This window comes from Suillus paluster (genome assembly GCF_016628075.1).
Source record: "Suillus paluster strain FC165 chromosome Unknown EDB91scaffold_80, whole genome shotgun sequence".
NCBI lineage: Eukaryota > Fungi > Basidiomycota > Agaricomycetes > Boletales > Suillaceae > Suillus > Suillus paluster.
In genome coordinates, this window is record NW_024537640.1 from 97,299 (window position 1) to 119,359 (window position 22,061).

The following is a 22,061-nucleotide window of genomic DNA, read 5'->3' on the forward strand; positions in this document are numbered from 1 at the left end:
GTCAGTGTCATACGGTTGACTGCCCAGGAGATCACATGCGGTAGTACACATGTATTCCGTAGCTCAATAACAGTACCCCACCCATGATCTATCGCAGTCTCATTCTCAACACCATCTGCAAGAACAGTGACAGGCGGGTAGCCACGATGAGCACTGTGAGTGTCTTCAAGTCCGATGAGAGCAAGGTGTAGCGGTGGCTCGACACCACCAATTCCGCATGCAGGAATCCGCAGCGCGGCGGCGTAGATCGAATCCGGCCACGGGGGATGTACCTCATTCGTTTTGAGATCCGGGAACCGAACAGGAATAAATGCATTATTAAAGTAAGGAATGGAGTAGGGTTGGAACACGGTAAGGCTGTGAGCCTCAGTGTCAGTTGCGGACAGCAGAACTAACGGAGAACCAAACTGGGGAGAATTCTGTTCTTGATGGGAGACTGAACTTGGTTACCCTACCGAACCACGATCCAGTTCGAACGTCGGTTCAGGACAAAACTCGCCGTAAATGACTTTGAATAAAGCCGAATGTAGGATAGACTTTTACCACACGACTCGAAACGAGCCAGTGCGGACCTGCGGTTGCTAACTTGAAAATGAGGATGATCCCAACCCTTGGAGAATATGCATGGAACTGTGCAACTTGAATATCGACCCGTCAGTGAGAAATAGCAGAAGTTGTCGATGTGCGCCTCACCGGGGACCAATAGGATTGACCCGGACCGCCGTTTAGTGATGCGGAGGTTCGGTTCTGAACCGTGGTTCGAACCGGACTTTTCATGAACCGGACCACGGTTTGGCTCAGCGTTCAGCATTCATCAGCAAAAGCGGCTGAAATTTCGCGCAGTTTAAGTGTTAGAAATCAATTCAGTTCACCTGAGACTATACCAAACAGGGAATGTCAGGGATCGTAAAACGATAGTTTTTCGACGGGTTCAAACATTGATGTTCCTTGAACGCATTGAACGCGTCCGAACGCGTCCTTCGGAACCTTTTTGAACGCTGATATGTATTGACTTTAAAAAACTTGAACTTCGTCACTTTATCTCCTCTACTTCCGTTCTTTGTTTAATCTTGTCACGCACTTTTAGGCCACTCACACCAGTGATATGAGATGCCATAATCTATATGCGCAATACACTCTGAAACGCCATTACTGAAACACGATTGTTGATTCACGCAACTTTTTCGCTTGGTATCCGGATATACTCACTCCCGGGTACTCTAGAAACACCCTGTTGTGGGGACCATGCCACTGCCAAGGTCCGTGAAGATTTTTTCGGCCACCATTAATCAAAATGTCACGAAGCAAGCGCCTGAAAAGCTATCGAGACTTTGGTTAGTTTGGTTTAGCGCTAATGTGTTTGTTAATGGGTCGTTTTTTTTCTAGGGTAGCTACATAAATTCTTCGGCACCTGCAAACTCGGTGCAAGTTAAAACAAATCAAACAAATCAACTTTGAGGTAAGCTCAACTCTCCTCAAGTTTGTCTCCTCACAACATGGCTGACCAGTGTGACCTGGGTGCAGGTGGAACTCCTCGACCCCAGGACTGAAGATGACCTTTGTGTTGATCTTACTGATCATTAATCCTGCTTCATAGTAGCATCTTGATATTCTAGTACTCCTGATCATGTGATGACATTATTTAGCTTCACACTGGCAATTACAACGCGTGCGACGTTCGAACACTGAACCGGACATGAACCGGACGCTGTGGACGCGTTCACGGTGTCCGGTTCAGCGTTCAGCAAAATGGTTGAACCGAACGCAAGGTCCAGTTCAGCGTTCGCAAAATTTCCCGTTGAACCGGACTTCCGCAACACTACTGCCGTTGTGCTACATGCATGTCTCAGACTTCAGTGAGATACTCGCAATGAGGCTGGGTGCTACACTGCCGCTACTGCTTCCTTTTCGTGATACTGTGGTCTGTGACTATCCGGTAATTTGGATGGGAGAGTGTAGGAACTAGAACAGAAGCGTAGAATCTGACATGGGGTGATAATGGTTTATCAAAAGGAGGAAACAGACCAACGATTGACAATTTGATTTGTATCTTAGAGTGCACGCGATGTAAAACTTTGAGCACTAGCTCGGGATACGATATGAACCTACATCCATGTCATCAAATGCAAACAAAAGACAATCTACTTGGTGCATACCAGATTTCTCGTGGAGTCTCGTGGAATGTGATGTTCGTGATCACCCTTTGCTTTGCAAGGCGTTCTGGAGGATTGACGCCAATCAGCATGGGCATGACAAGGCCTTTGACGGCCACCTTTGCAGCCTACTGCAAACTGTCTTGACTGCCGGGTATAATTACCTCAACTTCAAAGATAAAATCAGCTTCTTAAGGCCCACAATGACATGCATGGCGTCCACATTCTCCCCAGCCAGAGCAAACACCTTCTGAGTGACCCCATGTACGAGCACACAAACATTGGTATAGAACTCCAAGAGCGCCGAGATAGCTTTGGTGAGATGGCCGCAGTGGATGGGGTCTGTGATGTTGTTGGATTGCCAAGGGCTTGAGATGGAGGTAGACAGTAATGGAGATGGGCTGTTTGCGAATGCACCCTCAGCAGTCTACGCCATTATTGCGATGAGCTAGACGGTGTTAATGAGCACGACATCGGTGGTGGCTGGGTAACTTGGGTTCAACTTGGCAAGGACGATCATCGTGGGGCCTGAAAGCCTGTCAACTTAGTCTGATCTAGACAGACCATATATAGATGAATGAAGATAATTGTTCTGTCCTACTAGTTCTTGCTCAAACACCAGGTCGAAAAACCATTTAAAGGTTGAAGATTCTTTGCAAACAACTTGATTTTCAAATCTGAACTTACCCTTCACCAGAACCACTACGCGCTGTAGGGAGTATCCCTACGCTAGGCTCATATCCACCACTTTTCCGATGCATCAGGCGTCCATCTGACATCCATCCAACACCTATCCATTCCATCCGATACACACCCGCTTTTCGGATGACATGTGGATACCTTCGGATCTCCCCCTATAGCTCGCGCATCCGCTGCATCTGTCCTGTCCACGTCCATTCTACCTCATTGGTACGTACTCACACGCATTTTCTTGTTACTGACTGAACACAGACATATCCTCTCACACTCCAGTATTTTTTGGATAGCTTATGGCACGGTCTAGACTCGCTACCTATATATCTATGTTCCTTGAAAATACTGTACCCTATAAGCATGGAGGGTTTTGAAAAATACTTACTGGATGTAACTTTCTCCCACTTTTCCTGCACCCTACCAGAAGATCGCTTTGACTTATACTCACTATTTATCCAACCTTTAATGAACTTCCTTCAACTTTGATTCACATCCTGTCCGATCCACAAGTGCCATCCGCTCCATCCGACGAATCCGTACGTTTCGCATCCGATCTGCTTCATCCGCTTTTGCGGATCTTTCATCCTGTAGGGTCGTTTTAGACAGAGACTAGTATTCCCCAGTAGCAATCCCCTTAAGGGTCGAACGCACTTGTTCCCAAGCGAGGCAGCAGGCAGCAAAGACCCAACTGTGTAGTAGATCAATTTCTCTCCGCTGCACTTGTTGTACCCACAGCGCCCTACGTTGAAATCGCCCAATGGTTGGATTCTGACTAAGTACGAGGCATGAGCACGTGGTAAGAATAAGGTCTATGCCCAGTTTGAGAAAGTGGCGCACACTTCTCTCTTCCTTTCCGTCGTCGCTCATATCTTTGCTCTTGCTCTCTCAAAATATTCTCTCTCCAATTCTCTGATCTGCCTGAATCAAATCACCCACCCTCCTCTCCCTAGGGGCAGCTCATTATCTAGTTCCACCAGAATTGTCCCTCGGACATCAGAGAGCAAATTTCCAAATGTCATCAGCATTACAATCTATTGGTTATTCTTCAGCCACTTTCACTTAGTTCAGGGTTCTTGCAGAGCCTCCGACAAAGTGCCATGTTTTCTTGATCCATACTTTACGTACTTATTGCATGTCCATGACTTATAACAGAGCAACACTTACCATTCCTTCCCTCAGTACGGTCATGTCCTCCTGCAACTCTTATAACACCATTGTTTCTGGAGGAGCCAATGTGAACCTCCCCATTGACTCCCCTCCCGCTGGAGCCCTCATATCCATGTCGGCTGCCTGCCTCATCTTGGGGATGTCACACTCACTTTCAGGCCTTGAAACATGGTCCTTTGATAGTTTTATCGTCCCTGGATCCAAAGCAACTCTTGGGGTTGGAGACAAGATTGTGGTCTACCATCACATTAACACCATCCTGATCTCCCCTCTCCCACTCCCTCTTTTTGCAGCCACTCTGAGCAAAGTGGTGAGCTGTGGTAGCAACCATGTTGAATTCCGCTTGCGCAACCTGAACACTGGCTCCCCTCATTCAAAAACCATAAAACTACCCTTGTGCGTCACCCGCCTCTCCAGACCACAGCGGATCAAAAGAGCTCTGCTCTTATACCCCCGATCATCCAGTCCCCCCCCTCGCACTCCACTCAAAGTCCTTGTCAGAGCAAAGACTCCTAGGCTATCTCGCCATATAGGTGACCGTGTTCTGCGCGACAGCAATGATTTACCTGTATGGGGAAAAAACCGCCGGGTATAAATCCACCACACCTGGCGTTTCTCCTTCACTAAGCATTCAAGTAGATCAGGTCCTCTTTATTCTCTGCAGTCGACCCCTCAAACCCATCTCCTGCCTTCCCTCCATCATCGACCTGATGCATGCCATTTGGTTTTCCTGAGCTGCATGGCCCACCCGCCCATCTCAGCTCAGCTTTCTCCCAAGGCATGTTTCGGTCTAGAGCCCCTTTCGGGCTTTGCCCAAACAAATATGCCATAGTTAGATCTCCCTCGCTCGTTGTTTCATATACTATTCACTTGTTTAAAATGCCGTAACCAATATCACACAATTGCTATCTGCCATCCTTTGCAGTCACCTTTTGATCTAGGAGCATAGATGTATGTACCCTCAGATTTAAATTTATTCAACGCACGCGGGCGCCGGCATGTAGCCTCAAGGCCGCCATGTTATACATAGTCATTACTTACATAAGTTGAACTTGATGTGCATGCAGGTCCTTGTAGGTCCAACTTGAACCACTGAACAACACTCGTCTGTCCTAGTCATTATACTGTGATGCGGCTCTCTGTGACTCTGGCATATATTACATTGGCAGCTGCTGCAACAGTGAGACCAGCTACCTCCAGCAGCGTTGAAGAAAATACCTGTTCCTCTGACAAAAGTGTCATTGAAGAAAGTGTGTCACATTCTGATCCTTATCACAAACATTGTATTTAACCTAGGGAAAGGATGGGGAGTGGCAGCAAAATGTGAGTACAATATGTACTGCTTTTGAATTATTTCCTGATGTCACACCTTGGTCGACAGCACTGTTTGACAAGCCATCAGAGCTTGCAGACACATTAAACGGTCACTTTAATCACTACTCAGTCATGAAGGCGCTGCTGATAGTGTGACAGAAAAACTTGATTCTTTGTCTGCCTCAGTACACACGTGGTGGAATGGATTGCAAAACACGGCAGAGTCCTTCTGGGACAAAGTCGTAGAGATTGGTCCGAATATCCAACAGTATACAGATGAACTCTTACATCATGCCATGGAGCTCTATCCATCTGAGAAGATAATGGAGTTCAAGGAGTCTGTAGACAATGTCACCAGCACAGCTACCGCGCTTCATCAAGTTGTCTTTGCAGCCGCCAAACAAAGTGGCAGGCCCCTCGACGTGTCCATATTAGAAGAACTTCAAGGTGTCTTTAGTGTCGTATTTGAAGAACTTAGAGAGCTGTTTCTGCCGCCTGAGGAGGCTCCTGGTCACGAAAACCGTACGGTCATGATCAGCATGGTCCTTGACCACATTGAGGAGATTTTTTTACAGGTCGCCATCATGCACGGTGGGAAGGAAGAGCTTCTGGCAGCTTACTCCAGTCCTCTCAAGTTTGCTGTTCAACACATCTCCGTGACTATTGGTACTAGTGCTGCCGCGGTCCAGTTTGGTCTGGTTCATAGAGGGTTGAGCAAGAACCGAGAACCGAACCTAGGTCCGGTTCTACTAGACTTGCCGAACCTCGAACTGGACCTTTGCGAACGGTTCAGAATGGTCAGGTTCAGTTATTTTTCGGTTCAAACACGAACCGAACCCAATTTTTTTTACAGCTAGCAAAAAAAACATAGACACAAGTATTTGTACTCATAGCTACATGTCCAAAGAAGCTGCGTGTCCCTCAGCCTCTACTGCTGCAGAAAGGTGCCCATTCCTATATGCTCCCTTCAACAACTGTAATGCAGTGAATGTGGAGGTCGCGAGTGCATTGTGTCCCACAGTAGAAGTGATTCCTCCACTTGAGAATGCCTGCTCGGAGGGAACAGAGCTGCCTTGAATGGGTAGATAGTCTCGCGCGATGCGTGCGAGTGTAGGGTATTGCAGCGAGTGAAGCTAATAAATAGATTTAGTAGCGAAAACAAAAGTCAAAAAGATAACTTACCCCCTACCAGGCAAAAATGTCATCAGTCTCCTCTAGTGGCAAAGACAAGTACATGTTGAGCTCTTGCCGAGGATTGTGAGTAAGATGGTCTGTTGTTTGATGCGTCCTAATAGCCTCGCGCATCCAATCATCACCATAGTGCTTGTGTACAGCTCTCATTGGCAGAACAGATTGCTCTTTGGTAGGTGTCCAACTCGGTGGTGTATAATAGTCATTGAACTACAAAAATAAGATGAAAGGGGGAAAACAGTATAGACAAGTACTCACCATGGCCTCCAGGCGAGCCCTGCCATCTGCAACATCTTGAGCATCCCACCGACCTTCAACATATGCAAGCTTATAGTTCAGATCAAGAACTTAAATTATGTTAGATAAGAACGAGTCGTAAAAATCGATAGTACTCACCAAGACAAATGAAATACATGTCTGATTGACCTGTTTTCTTGAAGTACTTGTTGATGTTCTTGAGTCCTGCTTCAATCGCATTGGCGATTGGTACATATTGTGGATCATCTGCCATGGATCTCCATCGATCAGCAAGGCACTCCAGGGTAGGGATTGTTTTCCATGCAGTTGGATGTTTTGCTGACGAGAACGATTGTTGAGCTGTTGCTGGTTCCTTGAGGACTCGATGAACAAGCCCAAGGTGTCGCCAATCACTGCTGATCGAGCTTGAAATTGTCATAGGACTTGTTGCGAAGAGTCAGCACTTCCTTGCTTTCATCGGCAAGGTTTGTGAAACGGTTCACAGCCTATTTAATTAAAATCAGGCTACTGTTAAACATTGAAACGAAAAAACTCACTCGACGCAAGAGTAACATGCGGTCCAGGCACTTGTATAGCGAAGCCCAGCAAGTCCTGATCCACTGCAACAACTCAAGTTCAGGTACGTTCTCTTCTTTGCAGGCCTTTCGGAAAAACGCGCGAGCTTGAGGGGACTTTCGTATCTAAGGATGTTGATCAGTGAAAAGAATAGTCTAATCACAACAGCACATTACCTGCTCGATGAGTGCAAGAGCTTTGCCTAGTGAATCACCAGTATCAAATAAGGTGTCGTCGTCGTCGTCGCCATCGTTCTTGTTGTTAACGTCCATCGAAGAAAGCTCATTAGTTAAGGTGTCGAGGTCAGCATCATTGCCATTCTCAAGCGCCTCACGAATCTTCTTCATGAGAGCAGCTTGAGGAGTGGGTGCGACTGCATCAACAAAGTGGCGTGCGGTGAGGTTCAGTATATGTTCCTGGCACCTGATGCGGCATGCATCAGGTGCCCACCAGGTACCCTCAGGATCGATTTCATGTCCAACTGCTTTCATGGCGGTATCATTGTTGGTGGCATTATCAGAGGTCATCCATCCAACCTACAAAACACTGATTAGATTCAGTGCAGGATAGTAGTAGACTAAACTTTACCTTATCTCGTAGATTGTATGTGTCGATGGTATCAATAATCAAGCAAGCGGCATTCTGTCCACTATGATTGCCCTCAATGTGTTCAAAACTGAGTTGCTCACGGCGTAACTCCCATTGCTGAGGTTTATCAACCAGGGCTCCAGATATAATGACCTGTGACACAGAAGAAAGGGTCACCAATTATGGAAGTCCAGGAGTCAAAAGTCATGGAGACTTGACTGTCCACCTGTGCAAGACGTTCACGAATAACATCAACTACAGCTACTGCACGGGCTTTGATGGTCTCCATCAGCTTCGTGCGGTGAGGGATGTCACTTTCAGTGAGGGCAGGATGGACATAACGGAGCAAGTCGCGGAAGGCTGGTTTGTCGACAAGCTGCAATGCCTCGTCTTCGGTCACAATAAACTCTACAAGGTACTCGAGAAGCCCCACCTTGGTAAACATAGGTGCTTTGGGGACAAGGATGTTGTCAAGGGTGGATTGTCTTGAACTATCCACGAATCAGCACAACACGAATCATGATACACGCGATACACGATACTCACAGGGATTGATCCTCGCCAGTTGGAACTGCTCGAGGGTGCATGGTGATGCCCGCAGCTTCGCAGTGTGTTTTGTACAGTTGAAAATGGTTTTTATTGCTAATATATATCAATAACAAAGACATGAGAGACGAAGACGTGAACATACCGACAGATATGTGTGTGGAGTGTCAATATTCCTCCCCGAAAGGTGTACTTGCTTTCGAGTTTGCCAGCATCCCTACCAAACATTAGCAAGTAACCACACATGTAATGCTAAATACGTACTTGCAAGGTTTGCATATCCAATGTTTGTCATTGCGAGCGAAGACGGTGCAAATATCAGCAATACGCTCACTCTTTGACAAAGTGGCTCGGATGTTTGAGTCTTCAGGTTCGTTGTCAGGTTCATCTTCAGCTGTCGGGGCATCGTTATCTTCGGGTGCATCTTCATCCTCAACTGGGCCAGCATCAGGATCAGTATCGTTATCAGCACCAGCTGCGTGAGAGTCATCATACCAGGATCAGTATCATTATCTGTATCAGCACCAGCCGCGTGAGAGTCATCATCATCATCATCAGATAACAGGGCTGAGAGCTGCAAAGCGACCTTTTTTGTAACTAGTTGCTCAGTCACACTAGATAATGCACATTTGCGGGCTGTTGAGCTGGTTGAGGACGCTGGGTGAGAACAAGTGTTGTCGGCATCACGGAGGCGAGCAGAAGGCTTAGAGGTGCAAATGGAGTGGCGGGTGCCTGCAGTAAGTGGCGCTGGTTTGCACCCAGCCTTCAGTAACACAGAGAAGGCGTCTGAGCCTGTGGGAGTGGTAGATGATGTTGGCTGGGCAGAGGATGGAGCGCAAAGTGGGACCGTATCTTCAGGGTCATGGTAAAAGACAATATCTTTGGCATCCTTAAGGGAGCCATCAGCATTGAGAGCACAAGCATCAGATTCAGACATTATGTTGAGTGGAAATATCACTCACCTGGTGGGGCTTGCTCCCTTTATGTGCAAAAAATGCAAACAGTAAATCTCCGAAGTCATATGCATTGGAGGACCCTAAAAAATATATCAATGTAATATATCAATCAGTTTATTGAGTTTATTGCACTTGTTGCACTTGATTTGACAGTTGACATACCTTGAGCTTTTCCAGACAGCTGGGGGTGCGGGATGCGAGCATCAGAACAGAATTCAATGTCAATGCAAATCTTGAGGATCCCAGAAGTCAACGTGACCATGGGGGGAGAAGTCAAAGTCGAAGTCGAAGTGAGCATGTGTGTGCCTCGCCAATATCGCAAGGACACTTCGGTTCGGGACGGTCCGAACCTATGTCCGAACGGTTCGGGAGACAGCGGACCGCGAACCCCATTGCGGTTCGGTCCGGCCGAAACTTGGAACCATGGACCGAACCATGGACGAACCGGACCATCGGTCAGGTTCGAACCGTGGTTCGGGACCGGACCACAGCAGCACTAATTGGTACGTCATGAGTATTTAACTTGGAATGTTGACAATCTCAAATTGAATGATACAGGAGACCTTGTTGAACAGCATCCCGACCTAGCCAATGCCCTCTTGGTCATTGCAATTGCACCCTTATTGCCTCAGATTGCGGCGTCCTTGTTTCCTGAGATTGGCTTGCTACTTGAGGAGTCCTGGATTCTTCGTGGGGTTCTTCGCATGATTGGATTCGGACCACAAGGACCAATAAAAGGCACGTTTTTTATGACTGTAGCGTTGAGCAGCTTATCAATATGACATTTTGTAGGCTCAGCTGCCGCATGGTTGCAAAGTTGGTTAGGTCCCATCATCCCAAAGGGTAGCTTGTTTTCAGTGCTTCAGCGCCTTTCCATGACAGTTGCAAAGCCTTAAGTGGCCTTGAAGCCGGTGCGAGTTTCAGCGGGTGTTTGGTTCATCATATTGGACAACCCATGAGGTCTGTTACGTCTGTACATTAGATATGATGTTTTGATGCCTCCAGTGTATTTCAGATTTTACCTTGAGCTTTAGCATTATCTTCATGAAATCGATCCCAGTGCGAAGTACTCAAGACGTTATCCTATGGATACAATAAAAGGGCTGGTAAGGTTATCGATGTGACAAGTACACCTTAGGAAGTCAGGGGGTCATGTCGAAGTCGCCAAAAGTCAGGATCTAAACAAACACATTCGCGTTCATGACTTAGCAGTAGGATGATCATATTGGCAGTACTACAAAAGCAAAAGTGCCGCTGTAAAAGAGGGGGAACATAGAAATCATGACAGTTGAAGTAAAAGGTGCAAGTCGCCAAACGGCGGGTGGTGAATCAAGAGCAGCAGTTGTACATACCAATGTTTACAGCAGGCCAGTAGTGGATAAAAGGGCGGTAAGCTGTGAACGGTGTCGAGAGTCGTGAGGTCTCGATAAGTCGTAACCAGTTGTCGGATTTTTCTCTGATCAGTGTCTGTGTAGGCCCACTGCTACTCCGAAGACCCAATCATGAAGCGAATCCAGAGCGTGATTACGAGCTGCACAGGCATGTTTGGTACTTAAGCGGGAAAATGGGCAAAAACAATCACATACCAGCAGGCTAGGAGGAACAAAGTATTCAAGTTTAATATCTTTCCATTGTGACTGTGACTTGTTCAGTAATTCCCCGTAATTCTGGGCGACCACTTCGCCATCTTTCCATTTTTCCGTGGCGAAGAGAAGGTACCAGTCAGGGTCTCACAACGAATTTTCCGTCGTAATGTCAGGAGCTCGGTGAACGAACAAACTCAATGATTCACGCTATGAATTGGCAACACTGATGATATATTCGCGAAACTAAAAAAGTGCCACCACAAGAACGAAAAAAAAAATAGAAATCATGGAAGTAAAGATGAAGTAAAGGGTGCAAGTCGCCAAACTGTGGGTGGTGAATCAAAAGCAAATTAGGAAGTAGTTGTTAACGTACCAATGTTTGCAGCAGGCCATAGTGGATAGGAAGGGCAAGGTAGGCTGTGAACGGTGTTGAGAGTTATGAGAGATTGTGGAAGTCATGAAGGTTCGTAATGGTCATGAAGTCGAGCGGACCATAAAGCACTCGCGTGTCGTGCGGCTGAGCGACTCGTTACACAAAGGCCGCGGCAGGAAGGATGCGTTGGGGCGGATCTCTGTAGCTCGCCACGCAGGTTGCAAGACGTACAAGGTAATAGAGGTCGAGTCGACAGGTCGTAAAGTGATAAAATTCTTCATAAGGTCATGAGTAGTCGTAGAAAGTCGTGAAAGTCGTGAAGGTCGTAAAGGTCTCGATAGGACGTAACCAGTTGTCGAAGGTTATGACGGGGTGTGAAAGATCGTAGGAGCCGGTCGTCCGCAGTCTGCAAGTCGCTATGGTGGTAGAACATGCCATCTCACGAGCCACCGTAAAGGGCATGGCAGTGGTGAGCACAGGCCATAGCGGGTTTTTCCGGGTCGCCACTGTCATCAGGTGTCGTGGAACGTGTGAGTGAATGCCCGAGAATGATCACGCAAGGTATGAGGAAGACTGCGGAGCAGGAAATCATCGCCGGGTGCTGCATTACACCAGGATGGGAGGGACGAAGAAGCACGGATGAATGAGCTATCATGCGACACCGAGCTGTGACGCGGGGGAGGACGAGGATGATGACCACCAACCGGAGTGGTACGGTCGTAAGAGCCACGAGTGTTCGAGGACCACGGAAAGCAGGCTGGGCTGAGACATCGCGCGATGCTGAACTGCGGAATAAGACTGGCTTGCGATGATGGCCGAAAATCATTGAAATTTTGCAAGAGATTGTCGCAAGATCGCAGAAACACCACGCCGACGTCGTTGTAAGGGAGGAAGGGCTGGTAAATTTTGCGGAGGCTGCAAACAAATCAGGGCTGCAATATGGCTTTCGACAACTAGGGCAAAATGAGTAAGTTCGCCAAATAAAGATAAAAGGAATCGGGTACATCACGAGGATGACAAGGAATGACGTTTAGGGTATGTCATACTGCTGGAAATCGAAATTGCCAACTGGGAATGATCGGAGCTGTGAAAGAAACCGTAAGCCACAGAAGGCACAATGACTAGAGAACCTAAGCCTTACAAGGATGAGGGCGCGAGGAGTATGCGGATACGTTGGAGTGCTGCAACATGAACTGACGACTGCAAGAATAACTGTCAAGAACGAGAGTGTGAAAAGGTGGTAAGCACGGCGGTGAAAGGGCAAGAATTCGGACACCCTACAAGGATGATGGCGCAAGTGTGCGGGGAATATGATGAAAAGCTGAAAAATGAAACTGAAACTGATCGGAGAGACGGTGAGTGAGGTGGTAATGAGAGGGGATTTGGAAACCTTACAAAAATTGTAATAAAGGATTAATCTTGTGGTGCTGCAAAAAAAAAAAATTGAGAAGCGCAAAAATGAAAGGGTATACCAAGTTGTCTGGAGGAGGTGGAGAGAAAATAGAGGAAAAGATCAAAGAAGAGGAAAAAGAGGAAACACAATTATAGGGTTTTGTCGTTTTCTGTGGTATCGAGATGGAGATGGAGAATATGGTGCAAATAGAAAATGGGTACGATGCAAGCTGCTGCTGGAAAGATGAGGGAAAGGAACGAGTGTTGGAAAGAATATCAGGTGAGGGTTGGAACTGGGAGGTGGCATTCGACAGTGGACAGGCGGAAGTCCAATGATAGGCAAGATGTGCCCCTGACGGATTCCTCGATACAAGACTCTACGGTGTCATGACACTGCCACTGAATCAAAGATCAAGGCTGATATCTGAGAGTCCCGTAGACGCGGGGTGGACATCGGTCGGGATCCCAGACCAATGTTCGTCGGTGAACGGAGCGTAGGCGTTGAGGAAGGACTTGAAGAAACTCTGCGTTCGTGGCTCACCATCAGTTACATTGATACACGAGCTTGCATCAACCAGGTCGCCGCACTGCGTCGGGGTGCCGGGAGTGACCAAGAAGCATCCAGCGGGTGAGCGACGGTGGTTAGAGCCACGGAGAAAGAGGTTGGTGTGACCTGTCATTGGAGCGATGATGACTTCTTCATCTTCTGAGTCTATATCCGAGGCGGAAGCCAGGGATGGAGTCGAGCCGTAGTCGTCGGTATATCCATCTTCACTGTCCGACAACGAGGACTTGGAGTCAGACGCGATCACGGGAAACTTGGGGCAATCGTCGTCGTCGCAATCGTCGTCACGATCGAAGTCGAGAATTGGGTACTCGTCATCGGCGGATAGTCGCAAGTCCTCATTAATGAACCGAAGGAGGTTGAATCCGTCGCTGTTGACTTCTGGGATTGAACCGTAGACAGGCTGTTGGTGGAGAACAGTCTGGTCGTCAAGAAGTCGGATAAGGTCGAGAATCGCAGACTCTGAGGTACCACCGGAGACATGGTTCAGAGATGTTTCCAACGCGTCCGTTGGGAGCTGCTGAAGGTCTGATGTGAGCTCGTCGTCGGGACCGTACTCACCCTGTTTGGAAAAGGAGCCTGGGATGCAGGCCTCGGAAGAACCCTGAAAGGTGCGTATATCGTCGCCTAGGAATCCTGAATACTCGGGTATTGGAGAAAATTGTTCGTTGCAGCCATCCATCTCCAGAGCCGAGTCGACATCCTCGTCGGCGGCAAAAGAACGAGTCTCGTCCTCCAGGAAGTCTAAGTAGTCCCATGTCGGAGAGACGTGTTTGTTCGCTGAACAAGAGTCGTCGAAGATGTCGTCGCACTCTTCGTCACAGTCGAAGCTGCTGTAAAATTCGACCTCGTCATCGATAGACTGCAAAAGATCGTCCATAAGACGAGAGTTGATATCCTGACAGTCCTCCTCCTCTTCCTCGAAGAGATCTGATACGGGAAGAGAATGTTGACATCGCAGGAGGAAGCCGCTTTCCACGTCAAGGGCGTCCGCGTACCTGGCGAAATCCACCTGGCCATGGCGACGGGCAGTGGGAGGGACGGAAGGCACGTCGAATGCCTGAAGAACTGTGTCGAGGGGAGGGTAATCGAGCTGGACTGCGAGTGCGCTGGCCAAGTCAGACATTTCGACAAGACCGTGTCGGCGGGCATCAGGGGAACGTGACCCGGCAGGAATGATCGAAGGAGAGGGCAAAGAACCTGGTAGAGTAAGGAAGGCGCCACCCCGAAGCGTTGTACCGACGACTTGAATGTTAAAGTCGTATGATCGAGCCGGCGGCTCGCATGCAACGACAGTCATGTGATACTCACAGGTGATCTCGGGGACGTCTACGTCAGGTTCAGCGGCCTCTGACAGCAGGGAATCATGGAGACTGGTATCTGCCGATTCCGAGGAATAAATCGAGATATCGTCATCGACTTCCTCGTGTTCAGGTCCATACTCTTTCTTGTCGAACAGACCTAAGGCACGCTGGGAAGACTATGAAGGTAACGCTGTCAGCCACTGGCGTTGAAGAGAAGTCAAGTTGCGCACCAATGGGCTGACGAAATTGTCGTCCGTGACAGTGATAGCGATAGCAGGGATTCGAAACTATGGGGAAAACATTCAGCGTTTGATTATAATGGTGCGAGACCATATGACATACCTGAACTCCACGATCACAATCTGCCTCCGTAACATCCACCTCCCTGTATTTGCCGACATGCAGTTCGTCCTCAGTCTCCTGATTGATCTCCGCAGTGCCGGTTTCGATCATGGAAATCTGGAAACATACAATGTCAGCCTCATTCGGAGCCGTGACGACCACGTACTATGTCAACGTTGCATGTGGAGACAGCATGCTTGACGAGTTGATTCCTTCCAGACTGGAGTATTGGATGATCGCAGTTCAAAGATGCTGTGTACGGCATGTCGGACGGCGAGCAAAGAACTGAGCCATCGCGGGGTAGAATGGCTGGTAGCACAAGGTTGGGGGCCTTGGGCTTGGACATAGTGTCTTTGCGACGACGACGGTAGAAATAGCCCACCACGGATACGATAGCGACCGCGAAGACGAGGCCACCCTTCCAAAGGTCATGGGTAAGGACAGTCGTGCCGACGGGCGGGGTAGTCGAAGGAGTGACGAAGGGTTCAGAAAGGACGGTGGTCGAATGCATTGCGGATAACAACATGAGTGTAGATGTAGGAGCCATGGTAAAAGCAATAAGATGATCGCAAGATGAAAGCAGTACACTGGGGGTTCAAGGGAAGCAGAGGCGCATATATAGGAAAACTGGAAATTGGAGGCTGACAGTCTTCCTGACCGCCAGTATCGGCGACCACTGTCAGCCATCATATCAGTCGCTGTCAGCCATCATATCAGTCGTTGTCAGCCATCATATCAGTCGCTGTCAGCCATCATGCTTTGGTGTGTCAAAACAGCGACGTCATACCCTGACATCATCGAGAATGTGGGCGATACGGATGACTTGCTGGATGTCACCAATAATCGAATTCATGCCATGACATTCTTCATTGCTACTGAGCTTACAACAATATTGTCGACGATGGAATGTTCTCGATCCTTATTCCCTTGCACCTCTTTCAGGACTGGCTCTGAGTCCAATTTATAATGCTGAAGAGGAAATATAAGATTCTCAATATCGCATTAATCTGTCATGACACACCTTTTGGATAGTTGACCAGTCCGTCATCTGGCCCAGCGCTTCAAAAGGCACGATAGAGCCTTGGACGATGTCGGACATGCGACGCTGTATATCAGGGATATCTGAGACATCTACACGGACAAGAATAAGCGTGGTGGAGGCATCCGATACCCCATATCGTCGAATGGCTTCAGTGATCTGAAGATAATCGTTAAAAAGTGCGATCAACCAATTATCGAGCAGATGGCTATGCGCACATTGTTGGTGGGGTTCAATGCCCATAGTATCTCTGAGTGGATCGTTTTGGTCCGAAGTTGACCCTGCGCCTCTGCTAAAAGGGCTTGGTAAATTGCTGTCTGAAGATGAAGTGGGCTTGATATCTGGAACACGTCGTCAGTAAAATAATGCATCAAGACTGAGGTCGAGATTCCTACCAGCCGTGCATCAATGAAGGCGAAGTTGACAGCTTCACGCTCAGTGTCTCCGTCGACACCAATAATTTTAGCAGCCTGGACAATGCGAGACCTGATGGCGGCGGCATTGGTTACTTTATCGAACAAAACGATTTGAACGACGGCGTGATTAAACTGAGAGTAGTAGTATGTCTCCATCGATCATGGCAGTGAGCAAGAACCAAACAACGTGATGGTATAAGCGCCCACAACACGTTTCAACTTTCCAACTACCATCGTCGACTCATATTCTTCACAGTACTTTGTACGCGACTACTACTAAGTATTAATAGTCTGGAGTTCATGCTGGCATGAGATCCTTCATGATATTACCTTCGCCATTGTCGCTTTTCACGACATGGTTCGTACTTCAAGCCGCTGCCGCCCCAGCGGCAGGCTCAAACTCAAAGGTCCTGACTCCTCAAGATTTTAAGCAAACCATCGCAGATGGAGTTTGGTATGTCCTTTTCGAAGAGACCTTCTTTGTGTTCATTGAGTAGAGCAGGTTTATCGAACATTTCTCCCCATATTGCCGTCATTGTCGCAACTTTGAACCAACATGGAACCGCGTCGCAGACGAATTTGAGAAGAAAACCAATCCAGGGATGAATCTGGCACAGGTGAATTGCGCGTTGAATGGAGGTAAGCGCGCCCTTCGAGTTCCCAGTTCTCCAGGCCACTAACAGTCTCTCAATTTTTGAAAGACTTGTGCACCGAGAATGGTGTTACCGGATACCCTCAAATGAACCTCTACCGGAACGGGCAGTTTGTAGAGACCTTCAACGGCGATCGCGACTTCGATATCCTTGTAGACTTCCTTCTTGCACGTGCTGAACCTACCGCAGATTACTTGTCATCATCTACTACGATTGAGCAAGAGGAAATGGCAGCTGAGGTCGCTCCAGTAGATGAGACTTCAGTGATTCAGACGACACGGGTGGAATCCAACCCTTCAGGAGAGGTGATATCCTTGACTAGCGAGACATTCGACAGCTTCGTGGCACGGGGGCCTGCATTCGTCAAGTTCTTTGCGCCGTGGTATGTACGTCGATTAATAGACTATATTTTACCTTCACGTTTCTTAGGTGTGGACACTGCAAGAAACTCGCCCCAACATGGATACAGCTTGCTCGTCGCATGCAGCACAAGCTCAATATTGCGGAAGTCAATTGTGATGAGTATAAGTCGCTATGCTCGAAGCAAGGGGTCACAGGCTACCCTATGCTGTTCTACTATTCTCATGGTGCAACGACAGAGTACACAGGAAGTAGAACATATGAGCCACTGGTGGCTTTCGCTGACAAGGCAGCATCTCCGTGAGGATACCCCCCCAGAGCTATGGGGCGCTTTTTGATAACTGTTACAGGACCATGCAACAAATAAGTGCTCATGATCTTGACAAGGTTGTTGATGAAAATCCTGTTGCGTATGTCCTCCTACTTGCTTCATCAAATGAACATGTTGTTGTATGTGTACCCTATTCTGTGCCTTGTTTTGCGCTATTGACGATATTCATAGAGTGAGGTCGCTAAGGGCTCTCAATTGCTCCTTGGATCACCCCCAATATTTGTGTCATCCTCAAAAGAGCTTTTCACGCGCTATGACATTCAAACGTCAGCGTCCTGGGTTATCATGGCCTTCAAAGACAATGACCCAAGGGAACCCACCACGATATTTGACCCATCTAACTCACAGTCTCCTGACACACTTAGCACTTGGCTCTTTGCCAACCGCCTCCCAACCTCCCTCGAGCTCTCACGCGACGTGTTCCAACAAGTGATGAATGCTCCACACAACCCACTCGTTGTGATCGCTGCAACCCCTAAAGACGTCCAAAATGATGTCTCATCGAAGTTGAACGATATCGCAAAGAAGTGGCGCCTGCGCAAGAACTATATTGGGAGACAAGATGTAGTATTCACGTGGATGGACGCTGACCAGTGGGGAACCTGGATGAAGAGTATGTATGGTGTGAAGGTCAAGGATCAGCCGAAGGTGGTGGTTGCTGATCATAATGTAAGCGAAGCGGTATTCCTGTCCTTTTCATGCACCGTATTTAATAATTGCATAGCGCCTGTTATACTGGGATAAGGATGCCACCGGGCAGCCCATTCAGCTAAATGCGCTCAGTGTATTCTCTGCTATCGAAGGAGTTTACGGCAATAACATACGTTCCAAACATTCTGAAAATATTCTGGAGCGCGCCATTCGGGTATGCATTAACACTAAGTGTCTCAGCCCTATCACTCATGCCTCCTTACAAAAAGGTCTTCAACTCAAGTCTCACAAACACTGAGGGCTTCATCATTACCCATCCATACATGGCCGTCCTGCTGATTCTTGGATTTTTGGCAGCAGTCATTATGGCGATCAAGAGACTTTTGGACGATGATGCAGATACTCACCCTGGGCATAGATACATCAAGGGCGGTCGTCTGGATTGATTTATGAATACGTTTCTCAAACTCAAACGTGAATTTACCAGGAGGGGAGACAGCGTGATCGTTGGTAAGCCTCTCGAAGCACCCATATTTGGATTATCTCTTCGTCAACCCATAAGTTACGACATTAAGTACATGCATATCACTTCCAGATTGCACAGCACCAAGTCAAGTAGTTGACGACATGCGCCCCGGCTGATTCCTTCAGGATCATCATCAGATGATCAAGGGCAAATTAAAGGCAAACCCTGGCAAACCTCGTCGATCGATACAGCCTGACACCTTATAGTAATGGGGGAATACTGCTGCACACTTATGCACACATGACAGGTGGTTTATGCATGGCTGCAGTGCAATTGACACCCCATCATTCGTCTCAAGGTGGAACACGCAGGAGCCTCGAGGCAATCATTCTTCTCGATGCCTCCTCTTAAGTACGCCGGACCCTCAAGGTTTTGCGTCAGCATCCTATCCCCAGCTTTACTATCATGTCGCAGTGGGAGTCCCTGCCAACCTGGCTGCAAGTGAGTCAAACGGTTGTCTGGTTGTTCAGTATTGACGCGCTTTTTGTGGCCTCAGACTCAAGTCAAACAAATCGAGCGAGGATCATCATCGTCACTTGCTTCCCTCAAATCGCTCAACCGCTCAATCTCTTCTAAAGAATCCTCTGATCATTTACGTCCTTACTTTCAAACTCTCATTCCTCTATTTTTCATTCATCTCGATCCAGGGCTCGTCCCACATGAGATTACCTCAGATTCCGCACATTCAATTATGCTCGCTAAAGTGTCCATCATGGGCATTAGTTGCCTATGCGGGGAGAATCAGGGGGAGTTGCGTGGTGCACCTCAATTCCGTCAGAAGATGTCTGATGCCATTCATGCACATTGGAGCGGGGTGTCTGCATGGCTTCAGTTTTTCTACCACAATTTCCTCGTCCCACGGGATGACCCCGTCGGACGCCTACACAGGATCTACAGCGTGACCTCCCAGGAAGCTGCCAGCACCTCAATACGATTCATCTACGTGGCTAGCGTACTTCCCGGTGTTGTCGCATATCTTTATCGAACAACGCCAGAGATCGAGCGAATCATCATGGAACTTTGGTACCTGGTAACGGATATCAAACGCGAAGACCGCATTGACGATCCGTATCTTCGCCAATGGCGTCAGGACTTTAACATGCTTCGCGCATTCATGGCCCATGTAGTCACCTCGTGCGTGTACTACGAGCCTCCTAGCGCTCCTCTCCCGCCTTTAACATCGCTCATCGAAGCCGCTGGAGGAAGGACCCCTATGGTTTTAGCTGCTCTCAGGTGTCTACGTTTTGCTGGAAAGGGAGTGGCTCAGAGAGACTACGACGTGATCAAGCAGGATCTTGATCTTGGTCCCTTGAATACTCTCTCGTTGACGTGCAAGCAAACGCTCATCTTCATGTTCGCCACAAGCCAGGCGGACCCTGTCATGCGCGAGCTCTTTCTCACACATTCCTCGATGCGCACAGTTCTCAACACGCTGGCCGGAATCGGAACACGTCCGGATACAGAGCCAGATCTTGATCCCACCAATGAGAGCTTTTGTCAAAGGACTGCGACAAAGCGGGCCGCTATGGCTATAGGTCATCAGTACATCTCCTTCGTGCTGGCATGCTCTGATAATCCCATCGATACTGCCTGTCACGCCCTTCGCTGTCGTCTTCTGGAGGTCCTCTTACGGAACTGTGTATTCCCTTCGGAAAATCGCTTGCACAAGTCCAGGTGGTTGGATTACGATACCAGGATTTTTGAACAGCTGGGAGGGACCCTAATTTATGAGAGGGTCGTTCGTATCGCCTGGAGATCCATGCAATATATTGATTCTCAGCGCCTTTATGTCCATGCCACGCACGATCCAACATTGTGGAGTTCACTGTTGACCTTCAAAGAGATCCTTTCGCAGCGTTGGAGGATTCTCTCTACGCTAACGCCATGTACACGCCCAAAGTACGAACAAGCCTGTGGAGGTCCTGGGGTAAGAGCTCTCTATCAAGTTTTTTCTATGCTGATTTCGGTCGGACGTAGTGCACCAGTGCGAGCACCAAACTCCAACAGTGCGCTGGATGCCAGACCACGAAATACTGCTCAAAATCTTGCCAGCGAATGGCATGGTCCACTGTCCATCGTGCACATTGTAGTATCCTCAAAGCTGGAATTGGTGGGTGAACATGATACATATATGACTGTTTTACCTTGCTGACGGTTATGACAGGAATGGCTAAGGCGGGCAGGCACCTTCGGTCAAGTCTGCCATTTATTGCATTAATCGAAGCAGCCGAGTTCGACGACGAGAAGTGGCGAGGACAGCATGTTCTGCAACACAAACTGGCCGTCGCTCGTGAAGAAAACCCAGAAGATGCTCACTCTTTGGTGCTCGAGTTGGACATGACTATCCTCCCTATCAAACATCGCGTACAACCCCTTCGCCAGTGTATCGGACAATTCAACGATCCAAGTTGGATGCGGATCATTGAGGGCAGGCAGGCTTTGCAGGGCACTAGTATACTCCCCGTGATGACGATAATTACCACGATCGAGGGTGCTAGGAGGAGGTCGCTTTTCAGCCCGCGGACGGCTTTGCAATTAGCGTTTGGGTGGCCGCATTCTGAGGTTGCAGCAGAGCTCCCTTTCCCGCGTGGTGTCTTGTCCATTTACTGCACTAAAGCCTTGACGGGTTGCGCTGAAGAGGGCGCTGAATCGAAACCTGACCTCGAGAGCGCCCGAAAGGACTTTATACTCGCAATCGGTGCTATAGAGTACCAACATGGAGTGGGCCTTGAGGACCGGCCCGATAAGGAGAGGTGAAGGATGTGTGGCGTTTTGCCTTTCTTCACTTGCTGTACGTGAACCACTGGTCATATGATCGTCAATGAGCATCATTGAACTTGCAGTAGGTGCTGCCTAGTTACTTATAGTTATCAGGATGACTGGCTGTCCAAGACACATTGTGTAATATTGGGTGTTCTCAAGAGTTTGGAAGTTGAAGACTGATCTCAGTACTATCGGTTACTACAACTTCGGTCAACCAGTCGTTCGGACACCAATAGCTCACACAATTCAGGCTCAATAAATATTCTATCTCACCACATATCATTGTACATATATTCTAAGCTACTATAAAGTTGAATCATCGAAATTGGTGGAGAAATG

General features: G+C 48.2%; 7 protein-coding genes across 7 annotated transcripts; 3 read left to right on the forward strand and 4 right to left on the reverse strand.

Annotated features, from left to right (window-relative positions):
- Positions 1 to 1,894: 1,894 nt before the first annotated feature.
- Positions 1,895 to 4,344, reverse strand: EDB91DRAFT_1085861 (uncharacterized protein; the record flags this gene model as incomplete). Its single annotated transcript, XM_041315958.1, has 12 exons — positions 1,895 to 1,962; positions 2,026 to 2,105; positions 2,157 to 2,281; positions 2,356 to 2,580; positions 2,608 to 2,689; positions 2,841 to 2,943; positions 3,071 to 3,094; positions 3,232 to 3,256; positions 3,338 to 3,431; positions 3,498 to 3,618; positions 4,011 to 4,145; positions 4,182 to 4,344. 12 exons carry the CDS (start codon positions 4,342 to 4,344, stop codon positions 1,895 to 1,897), a joined length of 1,245 nt encoding a protein of 414 aa, XP_041172486.1.
- A 798-nt stretch (positions 4,345 to 5,142) lies between these two features.
- On the forward strand, positions 5,143 to 6,717 carry EDB91DRAFT_1085862 (uncharacterized protein; the record flags this gene model as incomplete). Its single annotated transcript, XM_041315959.1, has 5 exons — positions 5,143 to 5,263; positions 5,310 to 5,336; positions 5,395 to 5,436; positions 5,514 to 5,993; positions 6,695 to 6,717. 5 exons carry the CDS (start codon positions 5,143 to 5,145, stop codon positions 6,715 to 6,717), a joined length of 693 nt encoding a protein of 230 aa, XP_041172487.1.
- A 448-nt stretch (positions 6,718 to 7,165) lies between these two features.
- On the reverse strand, positions 7,166 to 9,683 carry EDB91DRAFT_1339095 (uncharacterized protein; the record flags this gene model as incomplete). The annotated part of the gene is made up of 9 exons (XM_041325652.1): positions 7,166 to 7,261; positions 7,313 to 7,456; positions 7,508 to 7,754; positions 8,466 to 8,561; positions 8,611 to 8,682; positions 8,730 to 8,940; positions 8,961 to 9,354; positions 9,428 to 9,501; positions 9,584 to 9,683. 9 exons carry the CDS (start codon positions 9,681 to 9,683, stop codon positions 7,166 to 7,168), a joined length of 1,434 nt encoding a protein of 477 aa, XP_041172488.1.
- Positions 9,684 to 13,067: 3,384 nt separating this feature from the next.
- EDB91DRAFT_1312733 (uncharacterized protein) lies at positions 13,068 to 15,530 on the reverse strand (the record flags this gene model as incomplete). The annotated part of the gene is made up of 4 exons (XM_041325127.1): positions 13,068 to 14,817; positions 14,872 to 14,928; positions 14,984 to 15,100; positions 15,150 to 15,530. The coding sequence occupies 4 exons, from the start codon at positions 15,528 to 15,530 to the stop codon at positions 13,177 to 13,179; spliced, it is 2,196 nt and encodes a 731-aa protein (XP_041172489.1). The 3' UTR covers positions 13,068 to 13,176.
- Positions 15,531 to 15,791: 261 nt separating this feature from the next.
- Positions 15,792 to 16,626, reverse strand: EDB91DRAFT_1349917 (kinase binding protein CGI-121-domain-containing protein). Its single transcript, XM_041326042.1, has 4 exons — positions 16,418 to 16,626; positions 16,241 to 16,363; positions 16,005 to 16,181; positions 15,792 to 15,952 (listed from the first exon to the last, which is right to left on the reverse strand). The coding sequence occupies exons 1-4, from the start codon at positions 16,592 to 16,594 to the stop codon at positions 15,833 to 15,835; spliced, it is 597 nt and encodes a 198-aa protein (XP_041172490.1). The 5' UTR covers positions 16,595 to 16,626; the 3' UTR covers positions 15,792 to 15,832.
- A 120-nt stretch (positions 16,627 to 16,746) lies between these two features.
- EDB91DRAFT_1312741 (thioredoxin-like protein) lies at positions 16,747 to 19,210 on the forward strand (the record flags this gene model as incomplete). Its single annotated transcript, XM_041325128.1, has 8 exons — positions 16,747 to 16,892; positions 16,941 to 17,077; positions 17,140 to 17,473; positions 17,521 to 17,751; positions 17,802 to 17,901; positions 17,954 to 18,451; positions 18,507 to 18,647; positions 18,703 to 19,210. 8 exons carry the CDS (start codon positions 16,747 to 16,749, stop codon positions 18,877 to 18,879), a joined length of 1,764 nt encoding a protein of 587 aa, XP_041172491.1. The 3' UTR covers positions 18,880 to 19,210.
- Positions 19,049 to 21,877, forward strand: EDB91DRAFT_838815 (uncharacterized protein). The gene is made up of 4 exons (XM_041328575.1): positions 19,049 to 19,400; positions 19,456 to 20,886; positions 20,937 to 21,069; positions 21,124 to 21,877. The coding sequence occupies exons 1-4, from the start codon at positions 19,365 to 19,367 to the stop codon at positions 21,714 to 21,716; spliced, it is 2,193 nt and encodes a 730-aa protein (XP_041172492.1). The 5' UTR covers positions 19,049 to 19,364; the 3' UTR covers positions 21,717 to 21,877.
- Positions 21,878 to 22,061: the final 184 nt, after the last annotated feature.

Coding starts and splice junctions, on each gene's coding strand:
- EDB91DRAFT_1349917 (XM_041326042.1), bottom strand. CDS start 16,594: ATGGAGACATACTACTACTCTCAGTTTAATCACGCCGTCGTTCAAATC. Junction 16,364..16,417: donor CCTTCATTGATGCACGGCTG/GTAGGAATCTCG, acceptor GACGTGTTCCAG/ATATCAAGCCCACTTCATCT. Junction 16,182..16,240: donor CATTGAACCCCACCAACAAT/GTGCGCATAGCC, acceptor GATTATCTTCAG/ATCACTGAAGCCATTCGACG.
- EDB91DRAFT_838815 (XM_041328575.1), top strand. CDS start 19,365: ATGTCGCAGTGGGAGTCCCTGCCAACCTGGCTGCAA. Junction 19,401..19,455: donor CCCTGCCAACCTGGCTGCAA/GTGAGTCAAACG, acceptor TTGTGGCCTCAG/ACTCAAGTCAAACAAATCGA. Junction 21,070..21,123: donor TATCCTCAAAGCTGGAATTG/GTGGGTGAACAT, acceptor CGGTTATGACAG/GAATGGCTAAGGCGGGCAGG.